The sequence below is a fragment of the Scyliorhinus canicula genome, chromosome 31 (genome assembly GCF_902713615.1).
Source record: "Scyliorhinus canicula chromosome 31, sScyCan1.1, whole genome shotgun sequence".
Taxonomy (NCBI): Eukaryota; Metazoa; Chordata; class Chondrichthyes; order Carcharhiniformes; family Scyliorhinidae; genus Scyliorhinus; species Scyliorhinus canicula.
Window position 1 is genome coordinate 6962522 of NC_052176.1, and position 19538 is coordinate 6982059.

A 19538-nucleotide genomic window follows, 5' to 3' on the forward strand; every position below is an offset into this window, starting at 1 on the left:
CTCTGACAGTGCAGCGCTCCCTCAGTACTGACCCTCTGACAGTGCAGCACTCCCTCAGTACTGACCCTCTGACAGTGCAGCCTCAGTACTGACCCTCTGACAGTGCGGCACTCCCTCAGTACTGACCCTCTGACAGTGCAGCACTCCCTCAGTACTGACCCTCTGACAGTGCAGCACTCCCTCAGTACTGACCCTCTGACAGTGCGGCACTCCCTCAGTACTGACCCTCTGACAGTGCGGCACTCCCTCAGTACTGACCCTCTGACAGTGCAGCACTCCCTCAGTACTGACCCTCTGACAGTGCAGCGCTACCTCAGTACTGACCCTCTGACAGTGCAGCACTCCCTCAGTACTGACCCTCTGACAGTGCGGCGCTCCCTCAGTACTGACCCTCTGACAGTGCAGCACTCCCTCAGTACTGACCCTCTGACAGTGCAGCACTCCCTCAGTACTGACCCTCTGACAGTGCGGCACTCCCTCAGTACTGACCCTCTGACAGTGCGGCACTCCCTCAGTACTGACCCTCTGACAGTGCAGCACTCCCTCAGTACTGACCCTCTGACAGTGCAGCGCTACCTCAGTACTGACCCTCTGACAGTGCAGCACTCCCTCAGTACTGACCCTCTGACAGTGCAGCGCTCCCTCAGTACTGACCCTCTGACAGTGCAGCACTCCCTCAGTACTGACCCTCTGACAGTGCAGCACTCCCTCAGTAATGACCCTCTGACAGTGCGGCACTCCCTCAGTACTGACCCTCTGACAGTGCAGCACTCCCTCAGTACTGACCCTCTGACAGTGCGGCACTCCCTCAGTACTGACCCTCTGACAGTGCGGCACTCCCTCAGTACTGACCCTCTGACAGTGCGGTGCTCCCTCAGTACTGACCCTCTGACGGTGCGGCACTCCCTCAGTACTGACCCTCTGACAGTGCAGCGCTCCCTCAGTACTGACCCTCTGACAGTGCAGCTCTCCCTCAGTACTGACCCTCTGACAGTGCAGCACTCCCTCAGTACTGACCCTCTGACAGTGCAGCACTCCCTCAGTACTGACCCTCTGACAGTGCAGCTCTCCCTCAGTACTGACCCTCTGACAGTGCAGCACTCCCTCAGTACTGACCCTCTGACAGTGCAGCACTCGCTCAGTACTGACCCTCTGACAGTGCGGCACTCCCTCAGTACTGACCCTCTGACAGTGCAGCATTCCCTCAGTACTGACCCTCTGACAGTGCAGCACCCCCTCAGTACTGACCCTCTGACAGTGCGGCACTCCCTCAGTACTGACCCTCTGACAATGCGGCACTCCCTCAGTACTGACCCTCTGACAGTGCGGCACTCCCTCAGTACTGACCCTCTGACAGTGCAGCACTCCCTCAGTACTGACCCTCTGACAGTGCAGCACTCCCTCAGTACTGACCCTCTGACAGTGCGGCACTCCCTCAGTACTGACCCTCTGACAGTGCGGCGCTCCCTCAGTACTGACCCTCTGACAGTGCGGCACTCCCTCAGTACTGACCCTCTGACAGTGCGGCACTCCCTCAGTACTGACCCTCTGACAGTGCAGCCCTCCGTCAGTACTGACCCTCTGACAGTGCAGCATTCCCTCAGTACTGACCCTCTGACAGTGCGGCACTCCCTCAGTACTGACCCTCTGACAGTGCAGCGCTCCCTCAGTACTGACCCTCTGACAGTGCAGCACTCCCTCAGTACTGACCCTCTGACAGTGCAGCCTCAGTACTGACCCTCTGACAGTGCGGCACTCCCTCAGTACTGACCCTCTGACAGTGCGGCACTCCCTCAGTACTGACCCTCTGACAGTGCAGCACTCCCTCAGTACTGACCCTCTGACAGTGCGGTGCTCCCTCAGTACTGACCCTCTGACAGTGCAGCACTCCCTCAGTACTGACCCTCTGACAGTGCAGCACTCCCTCAGTACTGACCCTCTGACAGTGCAGCACTCCCTCAGTACTGACCCTCTGACAGTGCAGCACTCCCTCAGTACTGACCCTCTGACAGTGCAGCACTCCCTCAGTACTGATCCTCTGACAGTGCGGCTCCCTCAGTACTGATCCTCTGACAGTGCGGCGCTCTCTCAGTACTGACCCTCTGACAGTGCAGCACTCCCTCAGTACTGACCCTCTGACAGTGCAGCACTCCCTCAGTACTGACCCTCTGACAGTGCGGCACTCCCTCAGTACTGACCATCTGACAGTGCAGCACTCCCTCAGTACTGACCCTCTGACAGTGCAGCACTCCCTCAGTACTGACCCTCTGACAGTGCGGCACTCCCTCAGTACTGACCCTCTGACAGTGCAGCACTCCCTCAGTACTGACCCTCTGACAGTGCGGCACTCCCTCAGTACTGACCCTCTGACAGTGCGGCACTCCCTCAGTACTGACCCTCTGACAGTGCAGCACTCCCCCAGTACTGACCCTCTGGACAGCGGTCACTCTCAGTGCTGATGGTGCCTAGGGGCGGGGCCAAAGTTGTCCATGGTGCCTGGGGGCGGGGCCAACGTTTATGATGCCTGGGGGCGGGGCCAACGGTATCCATGGTGCCTGGGGGCGGGGCCAACGTTCTCCATGGGGGCGGGGCCAACGCTCTCCATGGTGTCTGGGGGCGGGGACAACGCTCTCCATGGCGTCTGGGGGCGGGGCCAACGGTATCCATGGTGCCTGAGGGCGGGGCCAATGGTATCCATGGTGTCTGGGGGCGGGGCCAACGCTCTCCATGGTGTCTGGGGGCGGGGCCTACGGTATCCATGGTGTCTGGGGGCGGGGACAACGCTCTCCATGGTGTCTGGGGGCGGGTACAACGCTCTCCATGGTGTCTGGGGGCGGGGGCAACGTGCCTGAACCTGGCTGACCAAGCCCCTCCTGGTATCCCACGTGACTGTGGGCGGGGTTCTGGGATTCCCGGATAGATGTGTGGGGGGCGGGGCTGACGGTTCCCATCTGGCTCTGGGCGGGGTTCTGGGATACCCGGATGTGTGTGTGGGGAGGCGGGGCTGACGGCTCCCACCTGGCTGCGGGCGGGGTTCTGGGAGACCCGGATGTGTGTGGGGGCGGGTCTGACGGCTCCCACATGGCTGTGGGCGGGGCACTGGGAGACCCGGATGTGTGGGGGGGCGGGGCTGGCAGGGTCACGTGCCCAGTTGTCTTCCGGCAGAAAAAAGGCGGGAAAGGTTTAAAATGGCGGCCGGCGGGCAATGGGGATTTTCCAGCAGTCAGGACCCATAAAGGGGCAGAGTGCCGGCTGCCCTGTTCACCCTGCGGTATTTCCCTGTGGGAGCCGAGCCCTGACTGGGGGGTCAATGCCAGCCAGGCACAGGAGCCCATTCGGTCCATTGTCCCCATACTAGCCCTCTGCGATGAATTCCCATTCCCCTCCTTCTCCCCCCCCTCCAATCCATGCTGACTCACCTCCTTCAAGCATTTATCTACCTCACCTCCGAGTGCCGCCATTGCAATCCCCTTCCGCCGGCGCCGCCCTCTCCCTCACCTCCTGAATCCCCCCCTCCTCCTCCGGGTTTGGGCCCCACTCTGAGGCCGACTCGCCCCAGCACCGAGGGTGTGCGCCGCTCTCGGCCGTGTCGACATTCCGATGAGACGGTCAAAACGGGAGTCCTCCCATCTCCCACGAAAGAGGGCTGAGGATGGTTTAGCAATACTGGGCTAAACAGCTGGCTTGTAATGCAGAACAAGGCCAGCAGCGCGGGTGCTGAACATTGTGCAGTCATCCGCCTCCCCGAACAGGCGCCGGATGTGGAAAATCTCAGCGGGTCTGGCAGCATCTGTAGGATCTCCATCTCACCCTCCCGGGTGAAACCCGCAGCCGCTATCGGAAGACTGACTGGGGGGTGGGGTGGGGGGAGATCTCCGCATTGCCCCTGGGCCATTAACACAGTGGGCTAAACCAGCTGGCTTGTAATGCAGAACAAGGCCAGCAGCACGGTTCGATTTCCCGTACCAGCCTCCCCGAACAGGCGCCGGAATGTGGTGACTAGGGGCTTTTCACAGTAACTTCATTGAAGCCTACTCGTGACAATAAGCGATTATTATTATTATTAAAAGCTGTCCCTCAATCAGCAAAAACAGATTATCCGTCCATTGTCACTCTGCCTTAAGTGGGAGTTTGCTGTGCGCAAATTGGCTGCTGCGTTCCCTATGATTCAACCGTAACTGCACTTCACAAAGTACTTCATTGGCCTCGAGGAACTTCCAGAATTCCCGTGGCTGTGAAAAGCACTGCGGAAATGGAAATCCTTCTTATTCATCTCTGTTATTCATGTCTGTTAATAACGACAAATTTGTGCCCTGTTACCAACCCTCCTGCCACAAGAAACACTTTCCCGTTATCTATTCCCATCAAAACCCTTTCTCATTTCAAACGCCCCCATTAAATCTCCCCTTAGCCGTTTCTGCTCTAAGGCGATCAATTCCAGCTTCTCCAGTCTCTCCACGTTAATTTAAGTCCCCTCATCCCCGGCAGCATTCCAGCCAAATTCCTCTAAAGCCCTTGGCGTACTTCCCGAAGGTTGACTCTTGCTTTGTTCCCGTAGGTTCCCCCAGCGGCGTTCCCAATGCCTCTGAAATCGTTCACCTATCCATTGCCCGAGACCAGGTTTGTCCACGCTGGGAGGACTGTCTACAAACTGAAAATGCGTTACAGCCACCACATTCGGTAAGTTCAGGGCTTAGCCGAAACTTCTTCATGGCCAACTGGCTCAAATGTTCAACCGGTTGATTGCCTGGCGGATTGGCGGAGGATCCGTTATCATCTCTATAACTGAATCCACCAAATCGCTCCTGCCCAACATCCCAACAGTCAACCCGGGATCATCCGAAGCTCTCCTATCTGCGGCCTCTCACTAACTCCCGTTCACCGAACAGATACTTGCGCTCATCTAACTGCTGCCTCTTGGGAATTGCCGATTTTAATCGTTATTTAAAAAAAATAAATTTCGAGTACCCAATTCATTTTTGCCAATTAAGGGGACAATTTAGCGTGGCCAATCCGCCTAACCCTGCACATCTTTTGAGTTGAGGGGGCGAAACCCACGCAAACACGGGGAGAATGTGCAAACTCCATACGGACAGTGACCCAGAGCCGGGATCGAACCTGGGACCTCGGTGCCGTGAGGCTGCAGGGCTAACCCGCTGCGCCACCGTGCTGCCCTAAAACATGCGTCTTTGACCAAAGTTTGGGCAATCTGCCCTCGTGTTGCTTTTCTGTGGCTCGCAGTGTTACTGTAAGCCGTCTTGTGACACAAGTAAAGATTATTATTGCATTAAATAAATGTAGGTTGGTGTAGCTGAATACACATCAACCTCTGTGCCAATTGGATTCGCCAGCTTGGCTAGGTCAGCATCATTCTCTCCTCGGAGCTGGGGCGCCATGGGTTCAAGTCCCGCTCCAGGGTCTTGAGCCCCGTATCCAGGCCAACACTCCTGGCACCAGTATTGAGGGAACGTTGCACCATCTGAGGAGCAATCTTTCAGGTGCTAACCCAAAGCACCATCTTCCCTCTGAGAGGGATGTACAAGGTCCCACGGCCACTATCGGAAGAGGAGGGGGAAGTTCTCCTCTGAAGACCTGGAACCAAATATTTATCCCTCAACCAACCTGGCCAGAAACAGACGCCCTGGCAGCTTTTGGGATCATGCTGTGTGCAGGTTGCCCGGAAAACAACAGGGACCCCACTTCAAAAGTAATAATTCTTCCTCAGGACAACTCCACTCGGGGGCTGGTTTAGCACCGTGGGCTAAACAGCTGGCTTGTAATGCGGAACAAGGCCAGCAGCGCGGGTTCAATTCCCCGTACCAGCCTCCCCCGAACAGGCGCCGGAATGTGGCGCCTGGGGGCTTTTCACAGTAACCTCATTGAAGCCTACTCGTGACAATAAGCGATTATTATTAACGGGGAATTAATAAACTTATTTTGTCTCCAATAACGATTGGTATGCAGCAGGTTTATAACAAACGGTGGGTCATTTTGGCTGGTGACAAAGTCAAATCTACAGTAAAAGTGCTTCAGACTTTATGCCCTCAGTCGTCTGCCCAAGGAGAACGCACGTTTGCAGCCAGGAGTGTGGGACAAGGAGGGGTTGATAAGACCGCGGCCGATCCTCTACCATCGGCACCGCTATCCCGCCCTATCCTCACTCCCTTAGCGACTATTGATCTCGGTCTTGACTCTACTCAGCGACTGAGCATGCGCAACTCTCTGCGGGTGGGGATTCGTAAAGATACACAACCCTCTGATTTAAAATCCCCCCCCCCCCCCCAACCATCTCATTCCAAAATGGCTGACCCCGTATCCTGAGACGGTGACCGCCCCCCCCTCCACCTAGATCCAGAGCCTTCGGCCGCGGGGGGGGGGGGGGGGGGGGGGGGGCACATCCTCTCAGCATCTATCCTCTCATCAAACCCCTCTTACGGGTTTTATAACAGCAACTTTTCCATTCTACAGCACTCTTCAGCTGTGGACGTCCAGGAATGAAATGAAATGAAAATGGCTTATTGTCACGAGTAGGCTTCAAATGAAGTTGCTGTGAAAAGCCCCTAGTCGCCACATTCCGGCGCCTGTTCGGGGAGGCCGTTACGGGAATCGAACCCGCGCTGCTGGCCTGCCTTGGTCTGCTTTCAAAGCCAGTGAGTTAGCCCAGTGTGCTAAACAGCAGAGGAAACGGGATATATACTGATTCAGTATGGAGAAAGGGTAGGGAGATTTGGGAAGCATGAGATGAAGAAATGGGGAGGGCGTGGGTTGAAGAGGTCACTGAGGCGCCTCTTTAACCGGTTGCCATTCACCTGAAGCCGCCCGTCAACCGTTTCACTTTCTGAGCCCCCCCCCTCGCCCCCCCCACCCAAATCAAAGGTGCTAAAAGTATCATAGAGTATTACAGTATCATAGAATTTACAGTGCAGAAGGAGGACATTGGGCCCATCAAGTCTACACGGCCCTGAAAGAGCACCCCGCCAAAGGCCACACCTCCACCCTATCTCCGCAACTCCTGGGCACTACGGGGCAATTTATCACGGCCAATCCACCTAACCCGCACATCTTTGGACTGTGGGAGGAAACCGGAGCACCTGGAGGAAACCCACGCAGACACGGGGAGAACGTGCAGACTCCACACAGTCAGCCGAGGTTGGAATCGAACCCGCACAGACAGCGATCCAAGCCTAGACTAACCACTGTGCTTCCACTTTCCTCACCCGACACAAACCTCTGCCTCGGGCCTGACTCCGCTCCTAAGAATGGATGTTTTGCAAAGGAAGGCTTGAAAAACAGATGGTACTGCAAAGCGGGAGCCGTGGCGGCAAGGGAACAGCATCTGCAGCCGTGGGCTGGATCTGGGCGATGCTTTCTGTGGCGAGGACCACCTAACATTTCTGTCTTTTAGAGTTAGAGTCCAGCAGTGAACAATATTTTATTAATTTGGCTTCACTCTGTAGCGAGATTTGCATTAAAAAAAAAATAATTAAAAGGCCAGTTGATACTCATTTGAGTCGGGTAAGAACTTTGGCAACTGCTACAAGTCATAGAATTTACAGTGCAGAAGGAGGCCATTCGGCCCATCGAGTCTGCACCGGCTCTTGGAAAGAGCACCCTACCCAAGATCAACACCTCCACCCTATCCCCATAACCCAGTAACCCCACCCAACACTAAGGGCAATTTTGGACACTAAGGGTCAATTTAACATGGCCAATCCACCTAACCTGCACATCTTTGGACTGTGGGAGGAAACCGGAGCACCCGGAGGAAACCCACACACACACGGGGAGAACGTGCAGACTCCGCACAGACAGTGACCCAAGCCGGAATCGAACCTGGGACCCTGGAGCTGTGAAGCATTTGTGCTATCCACAATGCTACCGTGCTCCTTTAATCCTTACCGTCAAATTTATTTTGTCTGGCCTTGAACTGTCATTCTCTTCAAATTCTCCCTCGTGTATCCGAACAGGCGCCAGAATGTGGCGACTAGGGGCTTTTCATAGTAACTTCATTGCAGTGTTAATGTTTTTTAAAAATAAATTTAGAGTACCCAATTCATTTTTTCCAATTAAGGGGATAATTTAGCGTGGCCAATCCACCTAGCCTGCACATCTTTGGGTTGTGGGGTGAAACCCACGCAGACACAGGGAGAATGGGCAAACTCCACACGGACAGCGACCCAGAGCCGGGATCGAACCTGGGACCTCAGCGCCGTGAGGCAGCAGAGCTAACCCACTGCGCCACCGTGCTGCCCTTTTGCAGTGTTAATGTAAGCCTACTTGTGTGGCAACACGGTGGCGCAGTGGGTTAGCCCTGATGCCCCATGGCGCCGAGGTCCCAGGTTCCATCCCGGCTCTGGGTCACTGTCCGTGCGGAGTTTGCACATTCTCCCCGTGTCTGCGTGGGTTTCGCCCCCACAACCCAAAGATGTGCAGGGGAGGTGGATTGGCCACGCTAAATTGCCACTTAATTGGAAAAAATGAATTGGGTGCTCTAAATTTAAAAAAAAAATGTAAGCCTACTTGTGACAATAAAGATTATTATTATTAAATGCAAGCTGGTTAATTTGCAAGTGTTGCCGGTCGAATGAGTGGGCTATCTGAATCGCTCTTGTATGATGAAGCACCTCCTGACCCGCCCAAAGCCAGTTGCACCATCTACAAGGCACAAGTCAGGAGTGTGAGGGACTCTCCACTCGCCTGGATGAGCGCGGCTCCCAACAACACTCGAGAAGCTCGACACCATCCAGGACAAAGCAGCCCCGCTTGATCGACACGCTAACCACCGACATTCACTCCCTCCACCCCCCCGACGCACAGCGGCAGCCGTGTGTACCATCGAAAAGATGCACTGCATTAATTACCAAGGTTCCTTAGGCAGCACCTTCCAAACCCACGACCGCCCCCATCTAGAAGGACAGGAGCAGCAGATACCTGGGAACCCCACCGCCTGGAGGTTCCCCTCCAACTCACTCACCACCCTGACTGGGAAACATCTCGGCCGTTCCTTCGCTGTCGCTGGGGCAACATCCTGGATCGCCCTCCCTAACAGCACAGTGGGTGTACCTACACCGCAAGGACTGCAGCGGGGTCAAGAAGGCAGCTCACCACCACCTTCTGAAGGGCAACTAGAGATGGACAATAAAAGCTGGGTCTAACCAGCGACGCCCACATCCCGTAAATTAATTTTAAAAGAGCACCTCAATATTTAAATTCAGTTTGACCATGCCTTTTTTAAATTGTGTCCTGCCAACATGTTGCTGAAATAGAATGTGGTGAATCACAGTAGCGTAATTCACACTGTATTACACATGTTGCACTATGTCTCTGTAAGCTCGGTTCACGAGCAGTTGCGCTGCTCTGCCACTAGGGGGCGATGTCCTGGGAGTTTACGGGAGTTTGTACTGGCCTCCACCCTTGGCTTCGCCCATGGCTCCTCCCCCTAACCGGAAGTATAAAGGTTGATGCTGAGAGCCTGCCTGCCAGTTCATCTGGAGTTCATCTCGTCACAGGCAGGCTCTGTTGTAAGACGATTAAAACCACTGTTCGCTTCTAAACCACGTGTCGCGTGAATTGACGGTCTCGACACATTGGTGGTGCCGACACACGAAGCGCGCAGTTGGATGTGACAAATTGCTTCCCTTGCCCCGGCGCTCGGCAGCTCTGCGCCCCTCGCCGTTCAGACAGTTGTGGGGAACTGCTGGGACTGGCGCGCTTTCCCCGCTGACACCTTCCTCTTGTTTTTTCGTTTCTCGCAGGGAAGACTTGGGCATCGACAGAGAACGAGTGAGGCAGGAATTGGAGGTAGGAGTGAATGTGCCAATACTTCAGGCACTCGAAATCGGAGGAGAAAGATGTTTGACTTCAGGGCCAGACCTCAGATGTGTGGCGTGCCAGAACAGGGGGGGGGGGGGGCCGCGAGGGGCGATCCCACGGACGCGCTGACGTTCACAGACTTTGGCCCAGAAATCGCGTACTTTCCGGAGGGCCAAATTTGAGCCCAGTCGCAGATGCACTGGAATTTGGGACAGAAGCCGGAATCCTGCCACACTGACCAATCACAAGGGCCGGCGGGGGCGGGGGGTGGGGGGGGGGGGGGGGGGGGGGGGGGGGGGGCTTGTTACCAAAGAGTGACTTTGTCCATTTGACCCGACTGACCTGATGAACTTTCCTTCAGAGGGATATGATGACCGTGTTGAGCGGGTGCATTTGATTTGATTTGATTTATTGTCATGTGTACTGAAGTACAGTGTAAAGTACTGTCCTGCGGCCGAGGAACGTACACGGTACGTACATAGTACACACAAGAATAATCAACAGAGAGCATTGACAAATGGTACATCGACAGAACAGTGATTGGTGACTGTCCGGAACAAGGGGCCAAACGAAGCAAATACACGAGGCAAGAGCAGCATAGGGCGTCGTGAATAGTGTTCGTACAGGGAACAGATCAGTCCGAGGGGGAGTCGTTGAGGAGTCTGGTAGCCGTGGGGAAGAAGCTGTTCCTATGTCTGGATGTGCAGGTCTTCAGACTTCTGTACCTTCTGCCTGATGGAAGGGTCTGGAAGAAGGCGATGCCTGGGGTGGGAGGGGTCCCTGATAAAGCTGTCTGCCTTCCTGAGGCAGCGGGAGGTGTAGATTGAATCAATGTGGGGGTGGCAAGTTTGTGTGATGCGTCGGCCCCTCTGCCCCTCTGCAGGCACCAGCAGCCCCCAGCGGGAGACTGATCGTGTCCTTGTGTTTGGGACTGCATCATATAATGTTATGAGCTGCCTCAGGCGAGGCTCCCCAAAAGGTTATTGATCGAGGCTGGACCCCTCGATTCATCACCCTTCCAGCTGGGGCACCCCCCAGAATTGTTCACAACCGGGAGGGGGGGTTGTCTTTATTCAACCCACCCTCCGCTGGTAACATCAAAGGTTAAATCTACCAAGATTCCCTTTCCCTTGGATACTTATTCCAGACCCAACGGTTATGTTTAAAAAGGAGCCAATTTGACATAGACGTGGAGCGGAGGCTTCCTCTTGTGGGGCATTCTAGAGCGAGAGGTCATAGTCTGAGGGTAAGAGGGAGCAAATTTAAAGCAGATTTGAGGAGAAACTACTTCTCCCAAAGGGTCGCGGATCCGTGGAATTCGCTACCCCAGAGTGTGGTGGATGCTGGGACAGTGAGTAAATTTAAGGGGGAGTTAGACAGATTTTTAATCGGTAATCGGTTGAAGGGTTATGGAGAACGGGCAGGACGGCGGAGTTAAGGCCTGGATGAGATCAGCCACTATCGAATGGCGGAGCAGATCCGATGGGCCAAACGGCCCGATTCTGCTCCTGTACCTTATGAACTTATGAACCAGGCTTTCTTCAGTTGAGTAAGTTCATTAACTGCTAAAAAGGTAAGGAGAAGTGGCGGAACACATGCATCTACATTCATATGGCTTAGAAGTAAGACTAAGTGCGTAAATATAAATAGGTTGCAGGGAACAGTCCTTGCATTGGGAGGAGTAGATGCCGAGCGTCGTGACTGTACGGATTGACCGCAGTGCAGTTGACTTCTGCTGGCGAATAGCTCATTCTTCGGTTCACCCGTTCTGTAGTTCGGTAGAGAGATTGCAGTCCCTTTTCCAGCGGCGATCCTTCTGCCGGCCGATCGACTTTCACAGTCAGAGAGAGAGTTTTAGATGTCCCTGCAAAAGATGGCTACTTTGATGTGATCATGAGCTGTCAATCATAGCTAGATGTTTATAAACATTGCGGGAGGTTTCAGAGCAGGGCACTTGAGATCCATTCAAGCGTGAAAGGAAATGAAATAAAACAGTCCAGATATCTGGCTGTCTGGAAGCTGTCAACCGCAGCCTAGTAGAAGGTATTTCACGTTGATGTTAATGGAAGCTTTACAATGTGCTCACCCTGTGGGGCCTATCGTGACAAACTCTGACACCATCCCTGGACACTCCAGCTTGCCTAATCCTTCGCCTGTGCCAATCTACAGCAAAGCATTTTGAGTGCGTGCTGAGCTTCCGTTGTTTAAATAGTGTGGTACGTGCGCACTGCCCTGAGGCAGGTCCCCGGCTCATTATCTCCATCCTGGGCCACCCCCTTGGCAGTTTCTGTCGTTGGGTGCTTTCCATGCTTAGGGGGCAGAGCGGGCAGGCAGGACCGCAGCTGGAAGGGGAATGGAGCCCGTGCTCTTGGTGTCACCCTGAACCGCCCGCCGGCCATCCAGCTAACTGAGCTAATCGACCCCGACGTTGCCCGTTTAGGAGCATAGGTCGGCCACTCAGCCCTCCGAGCCTGCTCCGCCATTCAATCAGATCGTGGCTGATCTCTCCCTGCTCTCAAATCCAGCCCCCTGCCTCTTCCCCAGATCCAATTTATTCAACGGAAATGATTGACCGTGATGACAAAGGTAGATGGGAGGACGATTAATGTGTAAGGGGAGCATCCCTGGGTGCTGTCAATTGAGGAGCTACCGCATAATGTTAAAGCGCCTTTAATGTTGGTCTGTTGCAGGATGCTATTCGGGCAGTGCTTGGAAACCTGGACAGGCTACAGCCATTCACCACGCTGCACTTCACCATCTTCCCATGTATCCTTTGCAGTTTGTTCAACGGCGGCTGGGGCAGGTTGTAAGAGGGATCTTCCATCCGCTTACGAGACATTGGAAGAAACATCACTAAGGTTTTGCGCAGAGATGACGCTCAATAAGGGCAGCACGGTAGCATGGTGGTTAGCATAAATGCTTCACAGCTCCAGGGTCCCAGGTTCGATTCCCGGCTGGGTCACTGTCTGTGCGGAGTCTGCACGTCCTCCCTGTGTGTGCGTGGGTTTCCTCCGGGTGCTCCGGTTTCCTCCCACAGTCCAAAGATGTGCGTGTTAGGTGGATTGGCCATGCTAAATTGCCCGTAGTGTCCTAAAAAGTAAAGCGGGGGGGGGGGTTGTTGGGTTACGGGTATAGGGTGGATACGTGGGTTTGAGTAGGGTGATCATTGTTCGGCACAACATTGAGGGCCGAAGGGCCTGTTCTGTGCTGTACTGTTCTATGTTCTATAACTTGCTCCAATGTTGCTGCAATTGTACAGGGCCTTGGTGAGGCCGCACCTGGAGTATTGTGCGCAGTTTTGGTCTCCTCTGAGGAAGGATGTTCTTGCTATGGAGGGAGAGCAGCAAAGGTTTACCAGACTGATTCCAGGGATGGCGGGACTGACGCATGAGGAGAGATTGAGTCGGTTAGGATTGTCTTCGCTGGAGTTCAGACGAATGAGGGGGGGATCTCATAGAGACCTATAAAATTCTAGCAGGGCTAGCCAGGGTAGATGCAGGGAAGATGTTCCCGATGGTGGGGGTGTCCAGAACCAGTGGTCACAGCCTGAGGATTCAGGGTAAACCATTCCGGACAGAGATAAGGAGACATTTCTTCACCCAAAGAGTGGTGAATTCATTGCCACAGGAACTGGTTGAGGCTAAAACATTGAATTTATTCATGGAATTGGGCAGCACGGTAGCATTGTGGATAGCACAATCGCTTCACAGCTCCAGGGTCCCAGGTTCAATTCCGGCTTGGGTTACTGTCTGTGCGGAGTCTGCACATCCTCCCCGTGTCTGCGTGGGTTTCCTCCGGGTGCTCCGGTTTCCTCCCACAGTCCAAAGATGTGCAGGTTAGGTGGATTGGCCATGATAAATTGCCCTTAGTGCTGGGTGGGGTTACTGGGGTATGGGATAGGGTGGAGGTGTTAACCTTGGGTAGGGTGCACTTTCCAGGAGCCGGTGCAGACTCGATGGGCCAAATGGCCTCCTTCTGCACTGTAAAGTCTATGTAAGAATTTACAGTACAGAAGGAATACAGACATTGAGGCGGCTGGATATAGCATTTGAGGCGATTGGGAGCAAGGGTTATGGGGAGGAAGCAGGATTAGGCTATTGAGTTGGATGACCAGCCATGATCGTGATGAATGGCGGAGCAGGCTCGAAGGGCCAAATGGCCTCCTCCTGCTCCTATCTTCTATGTTTCCATCCATGGGTTACGCAAGTAAAATTGTTGGGCTGGACAACACAATTTGTCTGGTGCTGGTTTAAGACACAACCGGGATTGGATTGGATTGGATTGGATTGGATTGGATTGGGTTTGTTTATTGTCACGTGTACCGAGGTACAGTGAAAAGTATTTTTCTGCAAGCAGCTCAACAGATCATTCAGTACATGGGAAGAAAAGGGAATTAAACAAAATTCAAGAAAATACAAGAAAATACATGAGAATACATAATAGGGCAACACAAGGTATACGATGTAACTACATAAGCATTGGCATTGGATGAAGCATACATGGGTGTAGTGTTAATGAGGTCAGTCCATAAGAGGGTTGTTTAGGAGTCTGGTGACAGTGGGGAAGAAGCTGTTTTTGAGTCTGTCCGTCCGTGTTCTCAGACTTCTGTATCTCCTGCCCGATGGAAGAAGTTGGAAGAGTGAGTAAGCCGGGTGGGAGGGATCCTTGATTATGCTGCCTGCTTTCCCCCGGCAGCGGGAGGTGTAGATGGAATCAATGGATGGGAGGCAGGTTCGTGTGATGGACCGGGCGGTATTCACGACTCTCTGAAGTTCCTTGCGGTCCTGGGCCGAGCAGTTGCCATACCCAGGCTGTGATGCAGCCCGATAGGATGCTTTCTATGGTGCATCTGTAAAAGTTGGTAAGGGTTAATGTGGACATGCCGAATTTCCTTAGTTTCCTGAGGAAGTATAGGCGCTGTTGTGCTTTCTTGGTGGTAGCGTCGACGTGAGTGGACCAGGATAGAATTTTGGTGATGTGCACCCCTAGGAATTTGAAGCTGTTAACCATCTCCACCTCGGCCCCGTTGATGCTGACAGGGGTATGTACAGTACTTTGCTTCCTGAAGTCGATGACCAGCTCTTTAGTTTTGCTGGCATTGAGGGAGAGATTGTTGTCGTTACACCACTCCACTAGGTTCTCTATCTCCCTCCTGTATTCGGACTCATCGTTATTCGAGATCTGGCCCACTATGGTCGTATCGTCAGGATTCAGAGGCAAGCCTGGAATCGCAGCATTGGATTGGATTTGTTTATTGTCACGTGTACCGAGGTACAGTGAAAAGTATTTTTCTGCGAGCAGCTCAACAGATCATTCAGTACATGAAAATGAAAGGAAATAAAAGAAAGTACATAATAGGGCAACACAAGGTTCACAATGTGACTACATCGACATACAGGGGTGTAGGGTTAATGTGGTCAGTCCATAAGAGGGCCGCACGGTAGCATTGTGGATAGCACAATCGCTTCACAGCTCCAGGGTCCCAGGTTCGATTCCGGCTTGGGTCACTGTCTGTGCGGAGTCTGCACGTCCTCCCCGTGTGTGCGTGGGTTTCCTCCGGGTGCTCTGGTTTCCTCCCACATTCCAAAGGTGTGTAGGTTGGGTGGATTGGCCATGATAAATTGCCCGTAGTGTCCAATATTGCCCTTAGTGTTGGGTGGGGTTACTGGGTTATGGGGATAGGGTGGAGGCGTTGACCTTGGGTAGGGTGCTCTTTCCAAGAGCCGGTGCAGACTCGATGGGCCGAATGGCCTCCTTCTGCACTGTAAATTCTATGTAAATATGTTTAGGAGTCTGGTGACAGTGGGGAAGAAGCTGTTTTGGCGTCTGTTCGTGCGTGTTCTCAGACTTCTGTATCTCCTGCCCGATGGAAGAAGTTGGAAGAGTGAGTAAGCCGGGGTGGGAGGGGGTCTTTGATTCTGCTGCCCGCTTTCCCCTGGCAGCGGGAGGTGGTAGATGGAGTCAATGGATGGGAGGCGGGTTCGAGTCTGCACCCACCCTCTGAAATCGCACCCCACCTGGGCCCACTCACCCGCCCCATTCCCGTAAACCCCACCTAACTGTGGGACACTAATATTAAGCACGGCCGATCCACCTAACCGGCACATCTTTGGACTGTGGCAGGAAACCGGAGCGCCCGGAGGAAACCCACGCAGACACGGGGAGGATGTGCAGACTCCGCACGGGCAGTTACCCAAGCCGGGAATTGAACCTGGGACCCTGGAGCTGTGAAGCAATTAATGTTCCTGTGCCCCAGAGGCCCCAGTTACCAAACTCTGTTTGATATCGTTACTCCTACAGTATTAACACCTTCTTCTGCTTCCGCACGGCTTAAGCCTTGCCCCCTTTCCTTCGTCCCCTCTTGGTTGCGCTAACCACCCCCCCCCCCCCCCCCCTCCCCCCCCCCCCCCCCCCAATCCTCCGGGCGTCTTTCCTCTGCCAATTAACGTAAATTAAGGGGCGGCATGGTGGCGCAGCGGTTAGCACTGCTGCCTCGCGGCGCGGAGGACCCGGGTTCGATCCCGGCCCCAGGTCACTGCCCGTGTGGAGTTTGCACATTCCCCCCCCCCCCCCCCCCCCCCCCCGTGTCTGCGTGGGTCTTGAAGATGTACAGGTTAGGTGGATTGGCCATGGTAAATTGCCCCTTAATTGGAATAGAAAGAATTGGGTACTCTAAATTTATAAAAGGAAAACAAACGTAGATTATCTCGTCGTTTACTCCAGCATGCTGCTGTGCAGAGAGACCTGGGTGTGCTGGTGCATGAGTCACAGAAAGTTGGTTTACAGGTGCAACAGGTGATTAAGAAGGCAAATGGAATTTTGTCCTTCATTGCTAGAGGGATGGAGTTTAAGACTAGGGAGGTTATGCTGCAATTGTATAAGGTGTTAGTGAGGCCACACCTGGAGTATTGTGTTCAGTTTTGGTCTCCTTACCTGAGAAAGGACGTACTGGCACTGGAGGGTGTGCAGAGGAGATTCACTAGGTTAATCCCAGAGCTGAAGGGGTTGGATTACGAGGAGAGGTTGAGTAGACTGGGACTGTACTCGTTGGAATTTAGAAGGATGTGGGGAGGGGGGGGGGGGGGGGGGGGGGGGAGGGGATCTTATAGAAACATATAAAATTATGAAGGGAATAGATAGGATAGACGGGGGCAGGTTGTTTCCACTGGTGGGTGAAAGCAGAACTAGGGGGCATAGCCTCAAAATAAGGGGAAGTAGATTTAGGACTGAGTTTAGGAGGAACTTCTTCACCCAAAGGGTTGTGAATCTATGGAATTCCTTGCCCAGTGAAGCAGTTGAGGCTCCTTCATTAAATGTTTTCAAGGCAAAGATAGATAGTTTTTTGAAGAATAAAGGGATTAAGGGTTATGGTGTTCGGGACGGAAAGTGGAGCTGGGCCCACAAAAGATCAGCCGTGATCTCATTGAATGGCGGAGCAGGCTCGAGGGGCCAGATGGCCGACTCCTGATCCTGGTTCTTATGTGACATTACCTGACACGTTTCCCAGCGTTTCGAGAGTAACTGGACTTCAGAAGTGGCTCAGTGGTTGTGAAGCACCTGGGAGCGTCCTGGGGTTGGGGGTGGGGGGGGGGGGGGGGGGGGGGGGGGGGCGGGGTGAAGGACCCTGTATAAATACAAAGCCCCTTATTCTGCGGGTGTAAGCTGTGTTGATAAATTGTGTCGGCTTGCGTCCGTTGTGAGGTGCCTGTGTGTATTCCCTTTGGTGTAATCGGTTCGAGGCGGACTGTATAAGCAACAGATTCTTCCTGCCTCGCTTGAGCTTTAACAGCGCGCCAGATAAAAACGAATGGGAAAGGTTATCGGAACTGCGATTCAAGCAAGGCGACAAAGTCCTCATCTCTTATCCATACGTCTGCACCATGTTTATTGAACTGAGGACAGATCACCAGCATTCATACACAGGTAAATGCATTTCTGTCAAGTCGGCAGCTACACGACGCAATGGCTTCTTGTCCAGTTTTCCGCCCCATCCCATTTACCTACTTACAGTCCCTCCTCCCTCCGTTACTCATCACGTGTCATGCTGTATCCAAGAGACCGCTTTTCTTTATTCGTTCAGGGGGTTGCCGACTCAGACCATAGAATATACAGTGCAGAAGGATGCCGTTCAGCCCATCGAGTTTGTACTGGCTCTTGGATAGAGCACCCTTCATCCTATCCCCATAACCCAGTAACCCCACCCTAACCTTTCTGGACACCAAGGGGCAATTTAGCACGGCCAATCCACCTAACCTGCTCAAGGGCAGCACGGTAGCATGGTGGTTAGCATAAATGCTTCACAGCTCCAGGGTCCCAGGTTCGATTCCCGGCTGGGTCACTGTCTGTGCGGAGTCTGCACGTCCTCCCCCTGTGTGCGTGGGTTTCCTCCGGGTGCTCCGGTTTCCTCCCACAGTCCAAAGATGTGCGGGTTAGGTGGATTGGCCAGGCTAAATTGCCCGTAGTGTCCTAAAAAGTAAGGTTGTTGGGTTACGGGTATAGGGTGGATACGTGGGTTTGAGTAGGGTGATCATTGCTCGGCACAACATCGAGGGCCGAAGGGCCTGTTCTGTGCTGTACTGTTCTATGTTCTATCTTTGGACACTAAGGGGCAATTTAGCACGGCCAATCCACCTAACCTGTACATCTTTGGACTGTGGGAGGAAACCGGAGCACCCGGAGGAAACCCACGCAGACACGGGGGGGGGGGGGGGGGGGAAGGATGTGCAGACTCCGCACAGTCAGTGACCCGAGCCGGGAATCGAACCCGGGACCCTGGAGCTGCGAGGCAACAGTGCTGACCACTGTGCTGCCACGCCAGGTGGCAGTGGTTGCCCACCCCTACATGCCCTGAGCGGTCTACTGGGCCATTTGAAGAGGGGGTTTGAGAGCCAGCTGTGGGTCTGGAGTCACATGTAGGCCAGGCCGGCTAAAGGGCGGACAATTTCTTCCTCCCCTGAGAGACATTCGTGAACCAGATGGGTTTCACACGACAATCGGCAACGGGTTTATCGCTGGACTTTTAATTCCAGATATTCATTGAATTCAAATTTGACCATCTGCCCCTGGTGGGATTTGAACCTGGGACCCTCTGGATTACTAGTCCAGTGACGATACCACTACGCCACCGCTCCCCAGCCTGCCGGTCTGAAATCCTCCCCTTAAATCCCTTTGCCTCTGCGCACCTGTGGATGTTGGGGACTGTGCATGTGCGGGACGTTGGGGACTGTGCATGTGCGGGACGTTGGGGACTGTGCATGTGCGGGACGTTGGGGACTGTGCATGTGCGGGACGTTGGGGACTGTGCATGTGCGGGACGTTGGGAACTGTGCTTGTGCGGGATGTTGGGGACTGCGCATGTGCGGGACGTTGGGGACTGTGTATGTGCGGGATGTTGGGAACTGTGCTTGTGCGGGACGTTGGGGACTGTGTATGTGCGGGACGTTGGGAACTGTGCATGTGCGGGACGTTGGGGACTGCGCATGTGCGGGACGTTGGGAACTGTGCATGTGCGGGACGTTGGGAGTTCCGAGCCCATCGTCTCGCTGGACTCCGGAGAATCACGCCAGGCACGGAAGCTGTGGGGAGGCTCCCTGTAATCCTCTGCCGGCATTTCCCGGTCGCGTTCTGCTCTCCCTTGAGCGCGAGCCGGCCGGAGAATCGCGCCCCTCATCCCGATTTGAACATAAATCCTTGCTTGGTCAATACCTTGCGAACTCTCTGCCTTA

The 19538-nt window shown here is 54.0% G+C and overlaps 1 protein-coding gene across 1 annotated transcript in view; it reads left to right on the top strand.

The window, feature by feature from the left end:
- The first annotated feature begins 3126 nt into the window (after window positions 1–3126).
- LOC119958846 (membrane-anchored junction protein) overlaps window positions 3127–19538 on the top strand; it is a 44289-nt gene continuing 27877 nt past the window's right edge. The window contains exons 1-5 of the mRNA XM_038787350.1: window positions 3127–3271; window positions 4559–4680; window positions 9756–9801; window positions 12504–12579; window positions 17611–17736. Of these exons, the coding sequence (XP_038643278.1) occupies window positions 3206–3271; window positions 4559–4680; window positions 9756–9801; window positions 12504–12579; window positions 17611–17736 (436 nt within the window). The 5' untranslated portion in view covers window positions 3127–3205. The remainder of the gene's footprint in view (window positions 3272–4558; window positions 4681–9755; window positions 9802–12503; window positions 12580–17610; window positions 17737–19538) is intronic.